The sequence below is a fragment of the Panthera pardus genome, unplaced genomic scaffold (assembly GCF_024362965.1).
Source record: "Panthera pardus isolate Hobbes unplaced genomic scaffold, ASM2436296v1 HiC_scaffold_15, whole genome shotgun sequence".
NCBI classification, from domain to species: domain Eukaryota; kingdom Metazoa; phylum Chordata; class Mammalia; order Carnivora; family Felidae; genus Panthera; species Panthera pardus.
The window spans coordinates 4,747,342-4,766,603 of NW_026526710.1; the positions used below are offsets into that span (position 1 = coordinate 4,747,342).

Here is a 19,262-nt window from a genome sequence, read left to right on the forward strand (position 1 = left end):
GTATCCCAAGGGCCAGATACAGTCTGCAGATACCGTTAGTTCAGGAAGCTCGGTTTTATTTGATTATGAAGTTTTTCAAATAATCAGGAAAGTTTTTTAGTGTACATCTAATACCCACCACATAGATTCCACAATTAGTGTTTTATTAGTCTTTGATGGCCTCAGTTTTAAAACAAAAGATAAAAGATTTCAAATAAAATTCTGAGGTTTTTTAATGTTTATTTTTGAGAGAGAGAAAGAGGAAAGAGAGGAGGAGGGGCAGAGAGAGGGGGGGACAAAGGATCGAAAGTGGGCTTGTACCGACAGCAGAGAGCCAGATGCGGGGATCGAACTCAAACTGTGAGATCATGACCTGAGTCAAAGTCAGACAACTAACCGAGCCACCCAGGCACCCCTAAAATTCTAGGGTTTTTAGCTGTCTTACAAAAAGTGGACAATCTTTCAGGCTTGCGTTTCCAGGTGGCAATATTCTGCCAGCACTGAGTCATGGCAGGCTTCCCGTATGTGGGAATGTGCTTTCTAGTCTCCCATGCTGCTCCTGCTCCCCATTTTATATCACTGGGCCCATCGCCCCATATCCGACGGGCACCAGAGCCTGCCCAAGTGAGAATTTATGAATTAGCAGCATCTGTACTCCCAGGAAGCAGTGGGGCCCTGGGAGGAGACGGCTTACGTTGCTGAGCAGTGGCCACAGCAGCAATGCGGCACGGCGGCCCGTGAGTGCCGGGGTCTGACGCAATACTGGTGCCAGCGTCGTTGTCACTGTCAGATGCCATGGCAAAGGGCAGGGCCTCAAAGTTCGCGCTGATCTCTTCTGCCAGATCGGTGCACAGGTCTGCGGCGTTGCGGTGGGCCTGCCCTTCCGCGTAGGCGAATGGGCGGGAGCCAAAGTTAGCGCGAGTCTTGGTGTTCTGGGAAGGAGGTCAAATAAAGGATTTGAAAGGAGCTAGGGTTGTTGATTTATTTTATGCATTTAACACTCCAAGGTGAAGGTCATCAGAAGAATGGCCCTGGCTCTGGGAGAGCATGTGGGGCGAGGCAGAGGGGCCGGCGTGACCACGTGCACTGGAGCGGAGACCAAGCTCTGCCCAGGCCGGTGCGCCCGCCCTCCCACACCTCACTCTCCCGCTCGTTGCTGCTCAGACAGCGACCTTCCCTGTTCCCAGCACTGTTCCCTTCCGTCTGATGCCACCGCACAAGCTGCTCCCTTCACTGGGGACATTGTTTCCCTCCAACTTTGCCAAGTTAAGACCAGTTAATAGCCTACACCTGGCTCAGGCATTGCTTCTTCAGGGTCACATTTGCTCCCTAAGTCTACGATCTGCAGTCGTACTGTGATGGTTAATTGACTCGTCAGCTTGACTGGCCGCGGGGTGCCAGACTCAACATTATTATGGGGTGTCTGGGAGGGTGCCTCTGGATGAGATCAGCAACTGAATGGTGGATTCCGTCAAGGAGATTGCCCTCCCCGGCGTGATGGAGCACGGCCCAAATTACTAAGGAGAACTTGTTTTCCTTCCCAGTAAGACAACCTGCCTTCTTCTGAATGTGAACCACAGGCCACATCCCACCAGAGACGTCTTCGAGATACGGGGACAGGCGCTGCCCGCAGTATGTGAAGTACACCCGGCCCTTGGCTGGCTGCCCCGGAGGAGGTGGCGTCCCCTCGGTTCTCTCCCAGCCAATTCCTGCCACATCACCTATGGCAGAGAACAGGAAGGAAACATCTTGTTTTCCCTTTTACTGATTACAAATAAAGGGTGATCAGGCCACATTATCTCGGACTAGCTTTGTTTATGCCATTAGTTACAACTGAAAAAGGCACGGAGTTACATATTGTACTTACTATAAAGTAACACAACAGAAATAATTTTAAAAGGAAAAATCAAAACTCTCAGAAGAAAATAACTAGTGTCTAAATCAATTCCCACAATTACATATTAAATTTAGCCTTTATTTTCCTGGTAGCCAAGACAAAAAGGGAAAGCATTTGGTACGATTTTTTTTTTTTTTTTTTTAACAGAGGAATGTAAGTTTTCTTCTACTGACACATAGAGAATTACTTATGGCATAAAGTGAATTTGTGGAAGATTTAGATATGGTCTTAAAAATATAAACAGACGCTTAACCTACTGAGCCACCCAGGCACCCAGTTGAGATTCTGTTGTAAAAAAGTGAATTCTCGATTCCTACCCAGACATATTTCTCTGAGAAGGTAGCATGTTTACATGAGGTCCAAGTCCAAAAGTTCTCAACAACTAAAATGGGACCCAACAAAACAAATGAAAGTGACAAATAAAAATCCTGACTATCTATGGCTCCCACGTTCTCCCCAAACCCTCCTTTGTGCTTAAAACACTTAAGTACTCAGTTGAAATGTCAGAGGTCTGCTCCAGAAAGAGACAAGTAACTGCCCGGAAGTTATCTCCAAGTCGTAACTTGACCATACCCGAAAATGCTACGCCCCCTGGAAGGTGCAACTTAACAACCAGCTCCCCAAGTTAAGTGATGGCAAAATTACCCCCAGTCAGCTATACGAGGTTATCTGGTGGATGGAGTGACTTACTCTTCCCCATTTGAGCAGCCCAGACCATCGACCACGTACAGTGATTTCGGCTTCATTGATACTAAGATGCACTGTCCAAAACCATGTAGCCAACACATCTGGGGCTTCTTTTTTCCAAGTGTTTGTTTATTTTGAGTGAGTGAGAGAGAGAGAGAGAGAGAGAGAGAGCGCGCGCACAAGCAGGGGAAGGGCAGAGAGAGATGGAGACACAGAATCTGAAGCAGGCTCCAACCCATGAACCTCGGGATCATGACTTGAGCCAGAGTCAGACGCTTAACTGACTGGGCCACCTTGATGACCCTGTTTGGGGGGCTCCTAACGGCAAGAGGACAGTGCCTACATTTTGTTCCTCTGCTGGATCAGGCAGGATTGATCCCAATTCATCCACACAGAGCAAGTGACTTATATGGTGGCTAAAAAGAAGAGGAAAATCTTTTTTTTTTTTAATTGAATCGACTATGTAACCGAAACATCCGGGCAGGTTTGCCGAAGCGGGACCTGACGTTAGGCTCCCGAGAACAAAGTCTACGGCACGTTATCTACCGATAGTGCATTTTCCAAGTGCCTCGGGGCTAGTGGTAGAGCTCCCTCCTTTTTTATTTTTTTAGCCTATTTATCTGCACATCAGTGAAAAGCTGCCAAGAGACCAAACTTCAAACAGAAGCAAAACCTCAGGTTGTGCCAACGATGGACAGATGGACACGAATGAAAAGTGGATGTGACTCCTGCCTCAGCAGGTGGAGGCTCCTCAATGAAAACGGCCTCACGAAATGAGCGGTTGGGCACACGCTAGCAGACAGCAATGACAAGTACTTGGCTTTCACTAACCAACTGCCCACTTCCAGTTGCTACATTAATTTACTTTCAACCTATTTGGACAAAACCAGGGAATAGCAGAAATACGCAGTGTAAAAAAAGAAAACAAAAGGCTCCTGCTTCACTCACCAGGAGAGAGAGTCACATCCAAGCGCACGCTCTTCCACTGCAATAAACTGGAGCCATTGTAGTGCACCGCTCGGCCGTTGCTATGAAAGACAGCGAAGGAAAGTCAAAGACAAGGCTCCCCGGCCAACACAGAGGCGGCTGAGTCACGAACGCGCCCAGGGGCTTCGGCGGCATCAGAGTAATTCGAAGAGAACTCCTAAGAGCTGTTCTCTTTCCCTCAATTTGAATATACTTCCAACTGGTATTTTATACACTTTTGGAGATTGAGATTACAAGGATATCATTTCAGTATTAAACACCCACACCCACTACTTTTTTTTTTTTTTTTTTTAAATAACAGCAATAGTAGCCACTTACTTATGGAAAAGACAAGTCCCCACTGGATTGGTCCAAGCCCCATCTCGTTTCTCTGCTTCTGTGGCAAAGCCAAAGGAAACTATTGGTCCCGTGTCGTCATCAGTATCTCCATAGGAAACAATTTCAATTTCCCAGTAAAAAGATGGGGCCTGAGGAAACACCAGAAGCGGGCAGGCAATCAGAGGGCTCAACTTGCGTTCCTGGAACTTGCTTTTTCTTTCAAATATGAAGGGAAGAGGCGAGAGACCGTGTGACTTCTCACCTGCACTGGCAGTGGTGAGGTGGCATAGATAAATGTGCCCCGGGGCAGACCGCCCCCAGCGCTGGGGTCAGCCAGGAAGGTGACAGAAGTCAGGCGTGACGAGAACATGCAGGCTCGGACAGGCGGGAACACTCTCGAGGGGCTCCAAGTGATCTCTTTGGGCTGTGACGGGGGAAAGCGTCTCATTCAATACAACTGCAAACACAAATCTTTGTACCCCCTCAACGAAGAAAAGTTTTTACTTAGTGGCATTATAATATAGGTACATCTTTTAAGAACGTAGCTTGTTTTTCCAAAGGAAAACTTCTCTTTATTTAAAAAGAAAGGCAGTCTCCATTGCTATGCCCGGCGCTGTTCTCTAGAAACCATCACTCTTGCAGCTCTTTAACGGTTCACTCTGAAACTTACCTCTCTTCTCCTTCTATGCTTAGAATGCCATTTTTAATTCCCTTCAGGATATCGCTTCTGTGATGAAAAATGAGGTTTTCATTCCTACATCTCTCCTTCTCCTTCCACAGACGCGTGCAGGCCCTCACCCCTGCCCTGTCTTCCTGCTTGTGCGATTACACACCAAGCTGCAGACCCATCAGTGGTCACAATTTTTATCCCTGTGATTTGCTATTCAGCTCAAAGCCAAGAAGTAATATTACATTTGCTTTTTTTGAAAAAACTTTTTCTTTCATAACTTTTAATAAATCTAGTCCTAAACTTCATGCTACTCTGTTGACAAAAGCACATTTTTTTAACCTGTGAGTTTTGTTTTTATCCTAAGGAAAGGGCTGAAAGATGCATACAGTGATTAGCTCCAGTGTCGTTCATCAAATCACTGTGGTGGAAACTAGAGACAATGCAGGGCAACAAGAAAAGCCTGCATGGGGAAACTGAGGCACAAGTGTATGCTGGACTATGGAGTTACTGAGGGAGAAAAGTTAGATGGTAAGAAGGTATGCGCAGCACAGCCCCGTGGTCACGAAAAAGTACAGGGGACACATCCCGTGGCTATCGTGACAATGTTAACCAGATGTTGAGATTTCAGGGGACGCTTTGTCTTCTGTATGTTTCTAATTTTTTATTTTGAAATAATTTCAAATCTACAGAAAAATCACAACAGCAATTTTTGTACACTCTTACCTAGATGCACCGATTTTTCGAGATATAAGTCACGTAACATACAATTCACCTGCTTAAAGTGGACATACGATTCAGTGGTTTCTAGTCTACTGGAGTCGAGCAACCGTCACCGCCATCAACTTTTTAGTGTTTTTGTCCCCCTAAAGCCCCTAGCCACTGGCAGTCCCTCCTCGTACCCCTTCCCCCACAGCCCCTGGCATCGCCCATCTGCTGTCTCTAGATCTGCCTGTTCTGGACACTTCATACACAGGACATCCCGTAGCACGTGGTCTTTTGTGGCTGGCTTCTTTGGCTTGGCATGATTTCAGGTTTCTTCCCATTGTGGCATGTGTTACTACTTCATTACGTTTCAAGGCTGAATAACATTCCATCGCATATACCCGATATGCATACACGATGAAGGCATCTTGGTTCATCAGGTGATAAACGTTTGGGTTGTTTCCATTTTGGGGCTATTACGAATAAGCTAAGAACATTCACAGAGGTATCAACTCTCAACACTTCACCACTTTTGCTTTTTAATCACCTCTCAGCCTCTCTCTACATACATATGCTTATTCCTCTGTAAGACAGACTATATAACTAGAGTTTTGAAAAAAGCTTTTCTTCTGTTATTGATACCTTAAGAAGTTATTTACAAATGGAGTTCTGCTCCTTTGCCACGATCTTTCAAGACTCAGGATGTCAAATCAATGTGCTCGGACATTCAAAGATGACAGCACATCATCACGGAGTGCGTCCCTCCAAAGGGCTTTGTGAACGCTCGTTCTAAAGGTTACTAACGTGCCGGTCGGCATCCTTTAACGCGGTGCGCTGTGGCCGCGCACGGCACGGGGCTCACCTGTCTCCGGTCGGCCTGCAGTGGAGGCGGTGGGGGCCGAGCGCAGTCCCGGTAGAGCATCCGCAGCCGTTCACACTGTACCTCCACAACTGCCAGTCGCTCTCCTGGAGGGGAATCCACCGCATACGTGAAAATAAGTCCCACAGCCCCCGAGACAGTGCCAACCCTTCTGGAGCAGGGCTAAGGTGATACGCGGCTTCCGAGATCACTCAAAATTCTTACAGAAGAGCAAATATCCTGAGACAGCTTTGTCTACGACACACAGCTCAGCAGCACAGCAAGGTGGCCAAAGTGCACGTGCTCTGAAGTTGAGCTGCCTGGATCCAGAATCTGGCTTCATCACTCAGATATGTACCATCTCACTTCTGATAATGGGGGTTAACAATGGCACCTGTGCCTCACAAGGTCGTCACGAAGATGAAATGAAGTGACACAAGTGCAGCCTTTAGCCAAGTCCCCGGCACAGGGCGAACACGCAATAAATGGAAGTTCTATTCCCATTATTGAAATTATTTTTTAAAAAAAATCTAGTATCGGGGCACCTGGGTGGCTCAGTCGGTTAAGCGTCCGACTTCGGCTCAGGTCATGATCTCACGGTTTGTGGGTTCGAGGCCCGCGTCGGGCTCGGTGCTGACAGCTCAAAGCCTGGAGCCTGCGTCCGATTCTGTGTCTCCCTCTCTCTCTGCCCCTCCCCCACTTGTGCTCTCTCTCTCTCTGCCTATCAAAAATAAATAAAAATGTAAAAAAAATAAAAATAAAAATAAAAAAATAATAAAAAAATCTAGTATCTGAGGCACCCGGGTGGCTCAGGTGGTTAAGCATCCAATGTCAGCTCAGGTCACGAGCTCACGGTTCACAAGTTCAAGCCCTGCATCCGGCTCTGCACTGATGGTGCAGAGGCTGCTTGGGATTCTCTCGCTCTCCCTCCCCCACTAGCACTGTCTCTCAAAATCAATAAACTTAAAAAAAAAAAAAAAAACAAACCTAATATCTATTTAACATCTATGGGCAAGGCACAGTGCTGATGCTGGAAAATACGAAGATACATGAACCAAAGCTCCCATTCTGGGAGGACAGAGGAGATGTGTGCATGCATTTACACATACAAGGACGAACACGGTCCAAGGCCGCAGTATGTGATATGATCTAAGCACAAACACAGGCAGGGAGGAGGGGGTGATCACTTCATTCCAGGACCCAAGATGGCTTCATAAAGACAGCATTAAGTTCGGTCTTAGAAAAGACAGGGTTTCGATAAGCAGAGAAGGAAGGAAATTCCAGGTGGTCTGGCAATATGGGAAATGGTCTTGGAGAGTCAGGAGTCAGAGGTCTTAGGAGTACCTCGTTCGACACACAAAAATTAACGCGAAAATGGATCAAAGACCTGAAAAAACCTTACAGCTAAAACTGTAAAACTCTTAGAAGAAAATATTGGTGTAAATCTTCAACTTTGGATTAGGCCACAGCTTCTGAGATAGGACACCAAAAGCACAAGCAACAAAAGAAAAATGAGATAAAGTGGACTTCACTGAAATGAAAAACTTTTGTGTTTCAAAGGACACTACCGATGAAGTGAAAAGACAACCCACAGAATGGGAGAAAAGATTTATGTTATTATATCTGATCAGGAACTAAGAGAGCTAAAATTGTAAAGAACTCTTACAACTTAACAACAAAATGACAACCCAATTAAAATGGGCAAAGGATTCAAACAGACATTTCTCCAAAGAAGAAAAATGGCCAAAAAGTACACAAAAAGATGTTCAACATCATCAGTCATTAGCAAAACGCAAATCAAAACCCCAGTGAGATATCACTTCACACCCACTAGGCGAACTCTAATCAAAAAGACAGGTAACACCAAAGTTGGTGAGGGTGTGGAGTAATTAGGACCCCCATACGATGCTGGTGGCAATGGAAAATGGCACAGCCACTGTGGAAAACAATTCCTCAAAATAGAAAGCACTTCCTCAAAAGTTAAATGCAGGATTACTATATCACCCAGCAATTCCACCCCTATACAGGCCCAAGGGAAATAAAAACATACATCCACATAAATTCTCATATACACGTATTTACAGCAGCATTATTCATAATAGCCAAAAAGTACAAACACAAGTATTCGTAAATTCATCAATGAGGTCTATGCATAATGGAATGGGATTCAGCCATAAAAAGTAATGAACCTCTGAGATCTGCTACAACATGGATGAACCCTGAAAACATTATGCTAAGTGGAGGAAATTGGACCAAAAAAGGACAAATATTGTACGATTCCACTGATGTGAAATACCCAGAAGATGTAAATCCATAGAGACAGAAGGTAGATTAGAGATTATCAGGAGCTGGGGGAGGGAAAAAGGGGAGTTACTGTTTCATTGGCAAAGAGTTTGTATGTGGGAGGATGAAAAAGTTCTGGAAATAGATAGTGATGAAGACACAGCTCTGTGAACACACTAACACTTCAAAATGGTAAATTGTATGGTATGTGACTTATACCTCATTAAAAAAAAAAAAAAAAAAAGAGGTCCTAGGAGAAACAAAAAGTAGTCCAGGGGCACCTGAGTGGCTCAGTCAGTCAAGCGTCCGACTTTAGCTCAGGTCATGATCTCACTGTTCGTGAGTTTGAGTCCCACATCAGGCTCACTGCTGTCAGCATGTGAGCACAGAGCCCGGTTCCCATCCTCTGTCCCCGTATCCCCCCCCCTTTCTGCCGCTCACCCCCTTGCGCTCTTCCCCCCTTAAAAAAAGTAGTCCAATGGAAGTAAAGCACAGAGGTTGTTTAGGATATTGGTGAGAAATTTATTGACTTATACCTCACCGACAGACACTTGGCACCTAATGCGACCCAATGATACGGATTAGAAGGCAACAGGAAAGAGGAGACAAAGACCAAACAGATTTAAAGTGGAGGAAGAAGCGAGGCCAGGCCATGGGGTGTGTGGCCCCTGTCCTTTCTTTACACCTGGAGTGGGACACACGTTCAGGCCTATGCTTCCCAGGGGACAAATCAAAGAGGAAACCATTCAGTTACAAGATTCATGAAGTCTGTTACATATGTATACTAGTCATAAAGAGCCCAGCTAACTTTGATAAACACTTTCTGATTATTACTGTTCAAATTTATATACAAAATACCAGATGATCCAGGGAGTGACGTGGGCAACAATGCCCTTACAATAAAGCAGTAGCCAGTGTCGGGCAGATATTTCAAGGATGATGGCTAGAATCCTATCAGGTAAGGGAAAAGCAATTCTTAGGGGGAAGAATGGCAACTACCTGGCGGGGGTGAGGCACATCTACCATAAGATAGGCTTAACAGAAGAGGAGTTTTTACGTTATCTACTGTGAGAATAAAAAGTTTCTACACTTCATATTCAGGAAAGGCAAGACTGACTGTACTACAGCCAGAGTAACAAGTAACAGCCAGAACTGGCTGTGAACTCATTCCAATCTGTAAATGACAACTTCACAGTGGTAACTATGCTCAGGAAAGCCAGCCTCTCGGTGACAGCTCCATGCTCTTGAGGGCCACTCAAAGCAGGCCTTCAGGAAGCTAACTGTGACGTGGAAAGGCAAGATGCAAGCAGTAAAAGTTGGGAGAATAACACACATGTCTAAACACAAGAGAAAAAGCACCTGGCTTATGAAGCTGATAATGGAAATGGGGAGGAAAGGGCTAAATCTCAGGAGCATTTCAAAGGAAGAATAGAACATGGCAACTGATTGGATATGGAAGGATAGGAAGGAGGGCTCTGTCACATTTGACTCCATATCTGAGCCTCAAAAATAGTCTGAGTATGACCTAAAACTGGGAAGTCAGAAAGGAGAGCTGACTCTAGAGGAAATAATGACTGGTTTTAAATGTGGGGTATTCATGAGGCTGGGGGTCCCTCTAAGAGAAAGAGCTGAGAGGCCTGGATAGCAAGGGAGGGAATGCCCACAAGCAGAAGCCACAAAATTGAAGGTGGGTCAGGCAAAGCTTAGAGCAGGTCGGGGGCCCCTCCCATCATGACTGCCCAGGCTCACCTTCAACTGATGATTCTGACTTTTGGGTGGAGCTTGGAAAGCATTTTAAACCTGCTTCCCAGGGATTCGTATGAGGTTTCAGAGTCTGAGGGGAACCTCTGGCTCAGGGAATGTGTAGATTTAACAAGGTAGGGAGAAGGAAACACACCTGAACCTGAGAAGTTCTGGCTTCTGCAAGAATAAAAGGTGGGAATTTAGGGCTTTCTATATGCTTTTTCTTCAGTATCAATATGTTTCCTATGCAATTTCAACCAAGGGATTCAGTTAACTTCACAGAAATATTTCTTCATGGGAAAAAGCTCTGTAGCATAGTGCTATCTGAGACCAAATGGAATTAGGTATTCTTTTCCTTGGATTAGAGAAGCTATAAAATTGAGATGGGGTAAGTCAACATGACAATGGCCAAATCTTCTGCTTCATTCCAGATGAAGTAAAATACTGGAAGAAATTCATTGAAAAAAATTTTTTTCATTTGAAAGATTCAGATAGTGTGTATAAATTTCACATGACATTTTCATACACAAAATAAAAAATCTTGATACGTTAAAAAATAAAAATTGAAGAACTCTTTCCCTTCTACCCACCGTCTTGAATCATTTATTAAACAGCATTTGTTGTAAGGACAGTCTAAGACTCTCTTGTGGGCTAGAAGAATCCACTGTAACCCAGATGTAATCTAAACTACAATCCAAAGTAACCCAGGTCCAGGGTAGGTTTGTTGACTATTCAAGGTTAAAGGACTGAGAAGCCAGCAAACTTTCATATGTACTTTAAACCTCAGAGCTCTTTCTGGTAACCTAATAAATGAATTATTAAGTACAATTATATTTGACATAAGACACCATTTTCGGATATAAATTGACGTGTATAAGCTCACAGTCGTCTCTTTTGTGGCAATAAGTACTTCCTACCTATTTCTATCCAACTCTTTGTGGCAACAGAGTTCTTTTCCATTAGGGAAAATGGGTTAGGTGGGTTATTGTTAAAACCATTTGAGACCATTGCTCCAAATTACGACAACTCTTAGCTTGTACATTAAGTACCGAAGTTAATCTCACAGATCAAAACTCCCTTATTCTATAAAATGTGTAAAAGGATACTCAGAGAGTCCTACAGAAAAGTGACTGATTTATTGAGCAAGTATATGCTTGCTAAAAAATCACTAATGTATGTCTTACGATGCAACCTAGGCTAAGAACATTAAAAAGCAGAGACAGGGAACTAAGGCCCAACCACAAGTACAAAGCCAAGTTACAGGCAAACATTTGGTCACAAGCAATTTCCCCTGAGAAGCCTAGCAAATTCCTTTCCTTCTGTCCTTATTCTTATGCTCGGGGTCTCTCTGAGGTTTATTAACTGGCTCCACAGCACTATCCTTAAAAAAGGAGGAAAATTTGAAGGGTAAAACACATACAGAATAAAGACAGCAGAGACCAACCCACAGAAATTGGTGCCACGTGAAAAAAACCAAAAATGTAAGGACAGTAAAGAGATTAGGGAGTGTCTGAAAAAGCAACAGAGAAATGAGAAATAGTAAATAATACGGATAATAAAAATGACTCACACACATGAAGGATAAAACCAAAACCATTATGGAAGTTAAAGGTGCTCATTTATTAGTTACAGTTCATGAAAAGGCCAGCTCTACAGCACTGGAGGACGCTAATCTAACTGGGAACAATTTCATGTGGAGTCCAATTATATCCTTGGGGACAAACCACACGTTTCCCCTTAAAAACACCCAGGCCAACTACCCATTACAAGACCGGTGAAGACAAGAGGACACATTAAATGACACCACACAGATACAATCCACAGAACCCAGACTGTGGGAAACCCTTCAAAAAAATAAACTGCAAGGCAAAAAAGAACATGATGAGGGGAATCTAGATTTTGAAAGGAAATTCAAAGACACAGCAATGAAGTTACAATGGAAGAATTTTATGTGGATCCTGATGCAAACAAATACAGAAAGAAGTATGACTTTATGAGAAAATTAGAAACTTGAGTGCTGACCAGATAATAATATTAAATAACTACTGTTAATTTTTCAGATGTGATAATGGTATTGTGGTTATTTTTTTAAGGGTCATTTTTTAGGGGTGCCTGGGTGGCTCAGTCGGTTAAGCGTCTGAACCTTGGTTTTCGGCTCAGGTGATGATCTCAAGGTTCATGAGACTGAGCCCCGCATCAGGCTCCATGCTAGCATGATGACAGTGTGAAGCCCGCTTGGGATTCTCTCTCTCTCGCTCTCTGACTCTCCCCCACTGGCGCTTGCTTGCTCTCTCAAAATAAATAGACTTTAAAAAAAAAAAAAAAAAGAGGTTCGTGGGTTCGAGCCCCAGGTCAGGCTCTGTGCTGACAGCTCAGAGCCTGGAGCCTGCTTCCGATTCTGTGTCTCCCTCTCTATCTGCCCATCCCCAACTCATCCTTGCTCTCTCTCTCTCTCAAAAATAAATAAACATTAAAAAAAAAAAAAGTTGGTCTTTTTTAGGGACACATACTAAAATATTTAAGAGTAAAAGGATATCTAAAAATATAATCCAGGAGGGTATAGCATATATGAAACAGGACTATGAGTTGTAACGGTTGAACTTGAGGGTTCATTATACTAGTGTACCTATTTTTGTGTTTGTTTAAACTTTTCAACACACACACACACACACACACACACACACACACACACACACACACACACAGATGGATGTTAGTGCAAACTCCTGACTGAATTCAAATGTAGCCAGTGACAATGGTCAGAAAGTATCTGCAGCCTTATGGGTTCATAGATAGTTCTAGCAAGGAAACAAATGCAATGAAATTAATGGAGGACACTGACATGGTCCTCAAGTTAAATTTAAAAACGCTGGTTTCCAGGGCACCTAGGTGGCTCAGTCGGTTAAGCGTCTGACTTGGGCTCAGGTCATGATCTCACCATCCGGGAGTTTGAGCCCTGTGTCAGGTTCTGTGCCAACAGCTCAGAGCCTGGAGCCTGCTTTGGATTCTGTGTCTCCCTCTCTCTCTGCCCCTTCCCTGCTAGCACTCTCTGGCTCCCAAAAAGAAAATAAAGACATAAAAAAAAAATTTTTTTTTTTAAAATGCTGATTTCCTACTTTGCATGTAGTAAAAGCTGTTTACATTTCTAGATCTGAGATAAAAGTTGTGATAAGTGCTGTCTGCAGAGCTCAGCAGTTTGATGTGTGTGTGTGCGTGCGTGTGTGTAAGTTCATGCACGTATACACAAATGTTAGCATTCCATCATCAAATTGGAAATGTACTGACAAACTCAATAAAGTCGGGTGGAAAGGAAAGCCACAGGTACTTACCCGCACTGCACTCCTGGGCTACTAGGTTGAGCACTTCAACAGCTGCGGGACACTGTTGTATGAATTCTTCGCAAAACAAGCTGTCTTCTAAAAGCTGGGCCATGACCAGGCATGCTCTTAATGTTAAAAGATTTACAATATTTCAAGGTCATCAATGTTCATTCTCTAACAAGTTAACTGTGAAAAGCATTTCAATCAATTCTGTCCCGTAATTTACAAAAAGATTCACACTCCCCATCCCTCTTGCTTTTTTTTTTTCCACGCTCCCCCGAGCTGGAGTGGGTCTAACTTTCCTTGTGCCCCACAGTAACTGCTGACACTGCCGACAAACAGAGAGGGGGAAAGCGGTTGCCGTCTCTCCTAAATGCAGACACAGAGTGCCACGCGAGAAATCAGCATCATCTCTTAACAATGCTTCCTCATCTGTGCTCCTCGGGCAGTATTAGTGTTCTGGGAACGAGAGGGACCCAAACGCTTGGAAAATCTGTATGCTGATCTGTCACCTACTTCAAAATGCATCTTAGAACCTTCTAAGAAGTCCCATCGCCAAAAGAGAACCTTGTTACCGTTGTTTTGTGCCAAATAAATGCATTCGCAAGAAAATGCTACTCTTCCTTCTACACCAACAGTTGAGGGCGTTCCCTAGTTTTCTCGTCATCGGTTTGGAAAGCGACAGACCAGATGTATGCTAATGTAGCCCAATCCATTTACACAAGGTAGAGTGGCAGAAGGATTCCCGGGACAGAACAAAGTACTTTTACCAAAGCAAAGTGGTGGAGCCTTAGGCACACTTTCCATAGACCACATCTTGATTGCTTACTTATTTTCTTAGGGGAACAGCTAAAGTGTTTCAAAGTGTAGAAATTACACAATGCAACAGAACTTGCAGAAATTGGGGAATGCGACAAAAAGGTAGTCAACAAAGCTCAAGACAATGGTCTCCGTTCTCACGTTGGCATGAACTTCACCTGTGGACCCACTAAGCCGGGAGTGGAGTCCCCCCGCCCCGCCTCTGTGGCCTGGGTGCTCACCTTGTTCTTATTTCAGCCAGGAGCCGAACGACTGCCATCACAGGAGCTGACCCATCTCCTGTTGCAGGAAGTGAGGTATGAATAGAGAGACTTCCCTCCTGAGGAAGCAACATGGACTGGACTGCCTGTACTACCTTCTCAGTAATGGACAGTTTATGAAGAGGCAGTGCCTGATGGTGGTGGGGGGGGGGGGGGCATGGCAGAAAGTTAAATTCAAGTAGTTAGTTTATAAGAAATGAGGGCATTATTATCTGGAGTTAATTCTCCCAATTTCAGTTAAAAAAATAAAATCACCATACAGAAAATAGCAAACTAGACCAAAACGATTAAAAATACAACACACTGTGGAATATTCCTAACCAAAGAAATGAATCTCGTCACCTAGGTGAAATTTTCACATAAATGTTACTATTAAATAATCATGCCCGATACATAAATATACATCCCAAGTAGCATTTAAGATCACCAGGTATTTGTGCCTCTGCACTATGAATGTGCATATTGCTCATTACAGTATGGTTACCATTTGCAGTGACATGTGATAATGCATTTAAAAATCACCTTACCTCTGATCTTGGAACACAAAGTCTAGACAATGGAATAGTCAATGTGTCTGACGCTTGCGAAGTCTTTCTACAGTCTATGGGTGGGAATCTGACTGTAGCTATACCTTCCTGTTCGTTGATAGAAGCCACTACTCCAATGCTTCCTGATATTCCTCTACCTAAAACCTAGAGACAACGATGGATTAGAACTACCGACCAGCAGCGATGGTGTTCGTAACGCTCTCATGCGACAGGCGGGGAGGAGCAAATTCACAGCTGTTGTCAGTTGGCATTACAAGAATGCAGGAATTACTGCATGTTTATTACAATGCAGGTACCATGCACTGAATGGGAGTTAAAATAATAGGCCCTAAAATCTATGTCAAGGTCATCACAAGATGACAGACTCTCAAACTCCCAACTCTAAAATATTAGTGACACCATAGGACACAAGTATTACAGTTAACATTATATAACACTGTACTAATATTTAAGTGATCTGTAGCACAGTGTGGATTAGAATTCGTGAGTTTCTCAGATTCCTTGTTTAGCTCAAAAGAACAAGGATCTTTGTCCATTCGGGTGGATGATGCCATCTAACAGATGATCAATTAATCAATGGATGCAGTGACTTGGGGAGAGCAGTGACTTGGGAAACGCTGGCTGGTTACCTGAACCTCAGACCCTATCTTGATGGTCTCTTTGAATCCTCCGAGAGCACACAGTGCCGCGACAGCCTGGCGGGCGATTCTCTGAAGTTTGGCGAGTTTCCTGCCACTGCTGCTGCCGTTTTCCAGAATGCTCTCTGCGTATTTCCCCAACTGTGGAATGTACATCAGTGCACGAGACAGAACCTACATTGAAAAAGCAGCCATGTAGTAGGAGTTAAAGCTTTAGTCATTTTTGATACTAAGAGTGATGAAGTGTCTGTAACAATGCCTGGCTCCCGTGTCCCGAAGGAACTTCGGTTATGGGAGGGATGAAGTAACTACGAGGTAGGACCATTGACTGATGCCGTATCTGCCTTATAGAATTAGGACTGCACACACACAACCTCAGCATATGGGACAAACACTGTGTTAACTGAACGAAAGCAAAATCTTAACCTGATGGAAAACCATCACAGCATACTGCCTACATCTCAATACCCACTTTCTTTGAGGACGTGCTATAAGGCACTCACTTGAAAAATGACAGTGGGAAAATGGGAATTGATTACAGATCCCCAGATTTCAGGAAACTAGACTTCTGTTTGTAGTGATGAATTACTGATAGAGCAGTCTGGGGGTATAAATCACAGGGACCTCCTCAGGACTCAGTAAATACACGTAACAAATCCAATAAACCAAGGCTGTGTGATTTCCTAGTGTCAGTACCAATCAAACACAAGCAAAGAGAAACAAGGAGTTCCGTTCTTTCCCTGAGAATACAGTCCGGTCTTCTGCAAAATTAGAACTGGCAGCGACAGGGGACATAGATTAACAGAGGTGAAACCACTAAACCAAAGCAAATATGTGGTGTTGGTGGGGGTGGGAGAACAGCTAACCAGTCTGTCTGGCCAATTTGGGAAAACTCTCTTTACTAGAATAGGACCCTTGCTAGGCAGGATTCAAATGCTGAAACAGAACACAAACTTCCTCCTCGCTTCCTCGATTAGGCAGTGACACCGTGCTAACCTTTTCTGCTGTCGTGGTCCATATCTGAGCAGCATTTGACTCGGGTGCCATCAGCAAGCTATGAAGCAAGGCAATCACCTCTGCGGCCATGCTGTTTGCCACGTGCCCGCTGATGAAGGGTCGGACGGGGTCAGTCCTGCAAGCGTCAGGAGGGAAAGGGTCAATGCCCAGGGATGGTTAAGAATGCAGATGGGGGGCTTTTAGGGTTATCATCAGATGGAAAATTTTTCTAATCATACAGGAAAAAGCGGATTCATTGAGAAAAAGAGATGCTAAATTATCATCAGGAAAAGAAAAATCACTTCATTCATATTCCTTCCGGTAGCTGAAGAATCCTCTGAAACAACACACCTCAACCTTGAACCGCGTAAACCGTCAGGACTGAGGGAAGATGCCTAATTCCTGGCTTGAAAGAATAGAACACCTTGCAGACTTGTCGGAGGCAACACTCACTCCTCTCTACTCCTTAGAGGTTATTGTATACAGTTGGGCTGGTGGGAAGTATCGTTTGGAAGAAACAGAGGCAGTAAGACCTGAGTTTACTAATGCTCAGAAAAGCCGTAGCTGGTGTTCCTGGTGGTGGCCTTTCTCAGAAATACAACCCTCTGGCTATAGCTGCCCACTTGGCCAGCAGTGCCACCCTATTTACCCGCCACAACCTCGGCTGGGTATTTTAAGCCCTCAGTCCTCGTTTTCTGGCAGGTCGAGGGGATGACAGACGATAAAAACCCAAACCACAAGTCCATTACAAAGTAGCTCTGAAAAAAACGTGGACAGGGAAAGACTACCTTGCGAGCTCCGAGTTCCTCTCTCGGCAAATGGAGGTCTGGGCGGTTTTCTTCTTGTCGCCTGTGGACAGTCCGCTCACGGTCTCTGGGTTGATGGACTCTACAGGTGGCCCAACGCTGACGATGAGGCCAGACTGTGCCCACTTGGTTGCCTTCCGAAGAGCGGCTGCGGCCTCTTCTGTAATCACTTCACAGCAGCCGCCCTGGAGGGAGGTTTGAGACAGTCACCACACTCAGCTTCCTTACCTGTTAAAGCCCGCTTCCCGGTTACCAAGGCAATCCGGGCTCATTTCTAAAAATTCACATGTCAAAATACTATGTGTAGAAAGTTAATTTCCCATAAACATCCCATGTCCTCACCCAGTCACACAATTGTTAGTCCTCTAGATTTGTTTCCATGCAGTTTTTTTTTTTTTTTAAATGTTTATCCATTTTTGAGAGAGGAGAGACAGAGCATGAGTGGTGATGAGGGGCAGAGAGAGAGGGAGACACAGAATCCGAAGCAGGCTCCAGGCCCTGAGCAGTCAGCACAGAGTCCAACGCGGGACTCGAACCCATGAACCATGAGATCATGACCTGAGCTGAAGTCGGACACTTAACCAACTGAGCCAGCCAGGTGCCCCTATTTCCATGCAAATTTTGGCATACATAATCATGGATCTCACTTCACACAGTTTTTCTATTTATTTTTATCAGTTAACAAAAATATCATGTGTTTCGATATCAGTATATACAGATCTACCCAGCTCTTTATATAGTTGTATGGTATTTCATTGTATGCATATAATTTAAATTTTTAAATAAAAAAAAAAACTGAGGTATAATTGACACATAACAATTTGTTTAATCAATCCCGTATTTAGGGGTACACAGATTCTACTTTGTTTTCTTATCAACAGAACATGAAAAGCATGGTTGTATCTAGATACTTGAGAAGGACTATTTACTCTCATCTTGACTGCAACGGGTATTCTCAATCTTAACTTCGTGTGACAGATGAAAAAGGATATATTACTATTTTTAATCCTTTGTTGTGTAATTTGTAAATGTGGGCATATTTTTCTATTTTTTATGAGCTATGTGTCTTTATTTCTTATCTATTACTCTTTTAACCTTTCACATGTGATCCTTTTAAAGTATTATTAGGCTACAAAACTTCATTTTTTATTTCTTACTCTTAGAGCGAGAGAGAGCATGTGTGCAACGGGTGAGAGGGGCAGAGGGAGAGACGGAATTGTAAGCAGGCTCCACACTCAGCATGGAGCCCGATGCGGGGCTCGATCCCATGATTGTGGTATCATGACCCAAGCCAAAATCAAGAGCCAAAATCAAGAGTTGGACGGTCAACTGACTAAGCCACCCAGGTGTCCTGCAGTTTTAGGCTGCAAAACTTTTTTTTTAATGTTTATTTTTGACAGAGAGAGACAGAGGGCAAGTGGGGGAGGTGTAGAGACAGGGAGACACAGAATCCAAAGCAGGCTCTAGGCTCTGAACTGTCAGCACAGAGTCTAACGCAGGGCTCGAACCCACAGACTGTGAGATCATGACCTGAGCTGAAGTCGGACACTTAGGCAACTGAGCCACCCAGGTGCCCATAGGCTGCACAACTTTCTTAACAGAACTAAGAAAAAACTTCTAGGTCAAAACCAAGAGGTCTCTTTTATATTTTAACATTAATGACAAATTGATTCTAACTAGTTCTCTTGAAAACAGCTTCAGTTAAGCCAGTAACTTCGATTTCTCATCCTGCCTCCTTGTGGTAACTTGA

The 19,262-nt window shown here is 44.1% G+C and overlaps 1 protein-coding gene across 5 annotated transcripts in view; it reads right to left on the reverse strand.

Annotated features, from left to right (window-relative positions):
- The window catches only part of HECTD4 (HECT domain E3 ubiquitin protein ligase 4), a 189,799-nt gene that overhangs the window by 40,395 nt on the left and 130,142 nt on the right, over positions 1–19,262 (reverse strand). For all 5 annotated transcript variants that reach the window (XM_053902041.1, XM_053902039.1, XM_053902040.1 and 2 more), the window contains exons 39-50: positions 17,495–17,697; positions 16,707–16,842; positions 15,702–15,884; positions 15,052–15,216; positions 14,486–14,655; positions 13,455–13,570; positions 6,103–6,206; positions 4,131–4,292; positions 3,869–4,017; positions 3,512–3,591; positions 1,537–1,700; positions 674–911 (exon numbers count right to left, since the gene is read on the reverse strand). In XM_053902041.1, coding sequence (XP_053758016.1) covers positions 674–911; positions 1,537–1,700; positions 3,512–3,591; positions 3,869–4,017; positions 4,131–4,292; positions 6,103–6,206; positions 13,455–13,570; positions 14,486–14,655; positions 15,052–15,216; positions 15,702–15,884; positions 16,707–16,842; positions 17,495–17,697 — 1,870 coding nt within the window. The remainder of the gene's footprint in view (positions 1–673; positions 912–1,536; positions 1,701–3,511; positions 3,592–3,868; positions 4,018–4,130; positions 4,293–6,102; positions 6,207–13,454; positions 13,571–14,485; positions 14,656–15,051; positions 15,217–15,701; positions 15,885–16,706; positions 16,843–17,494; positions 17,698–19,262) is intronic.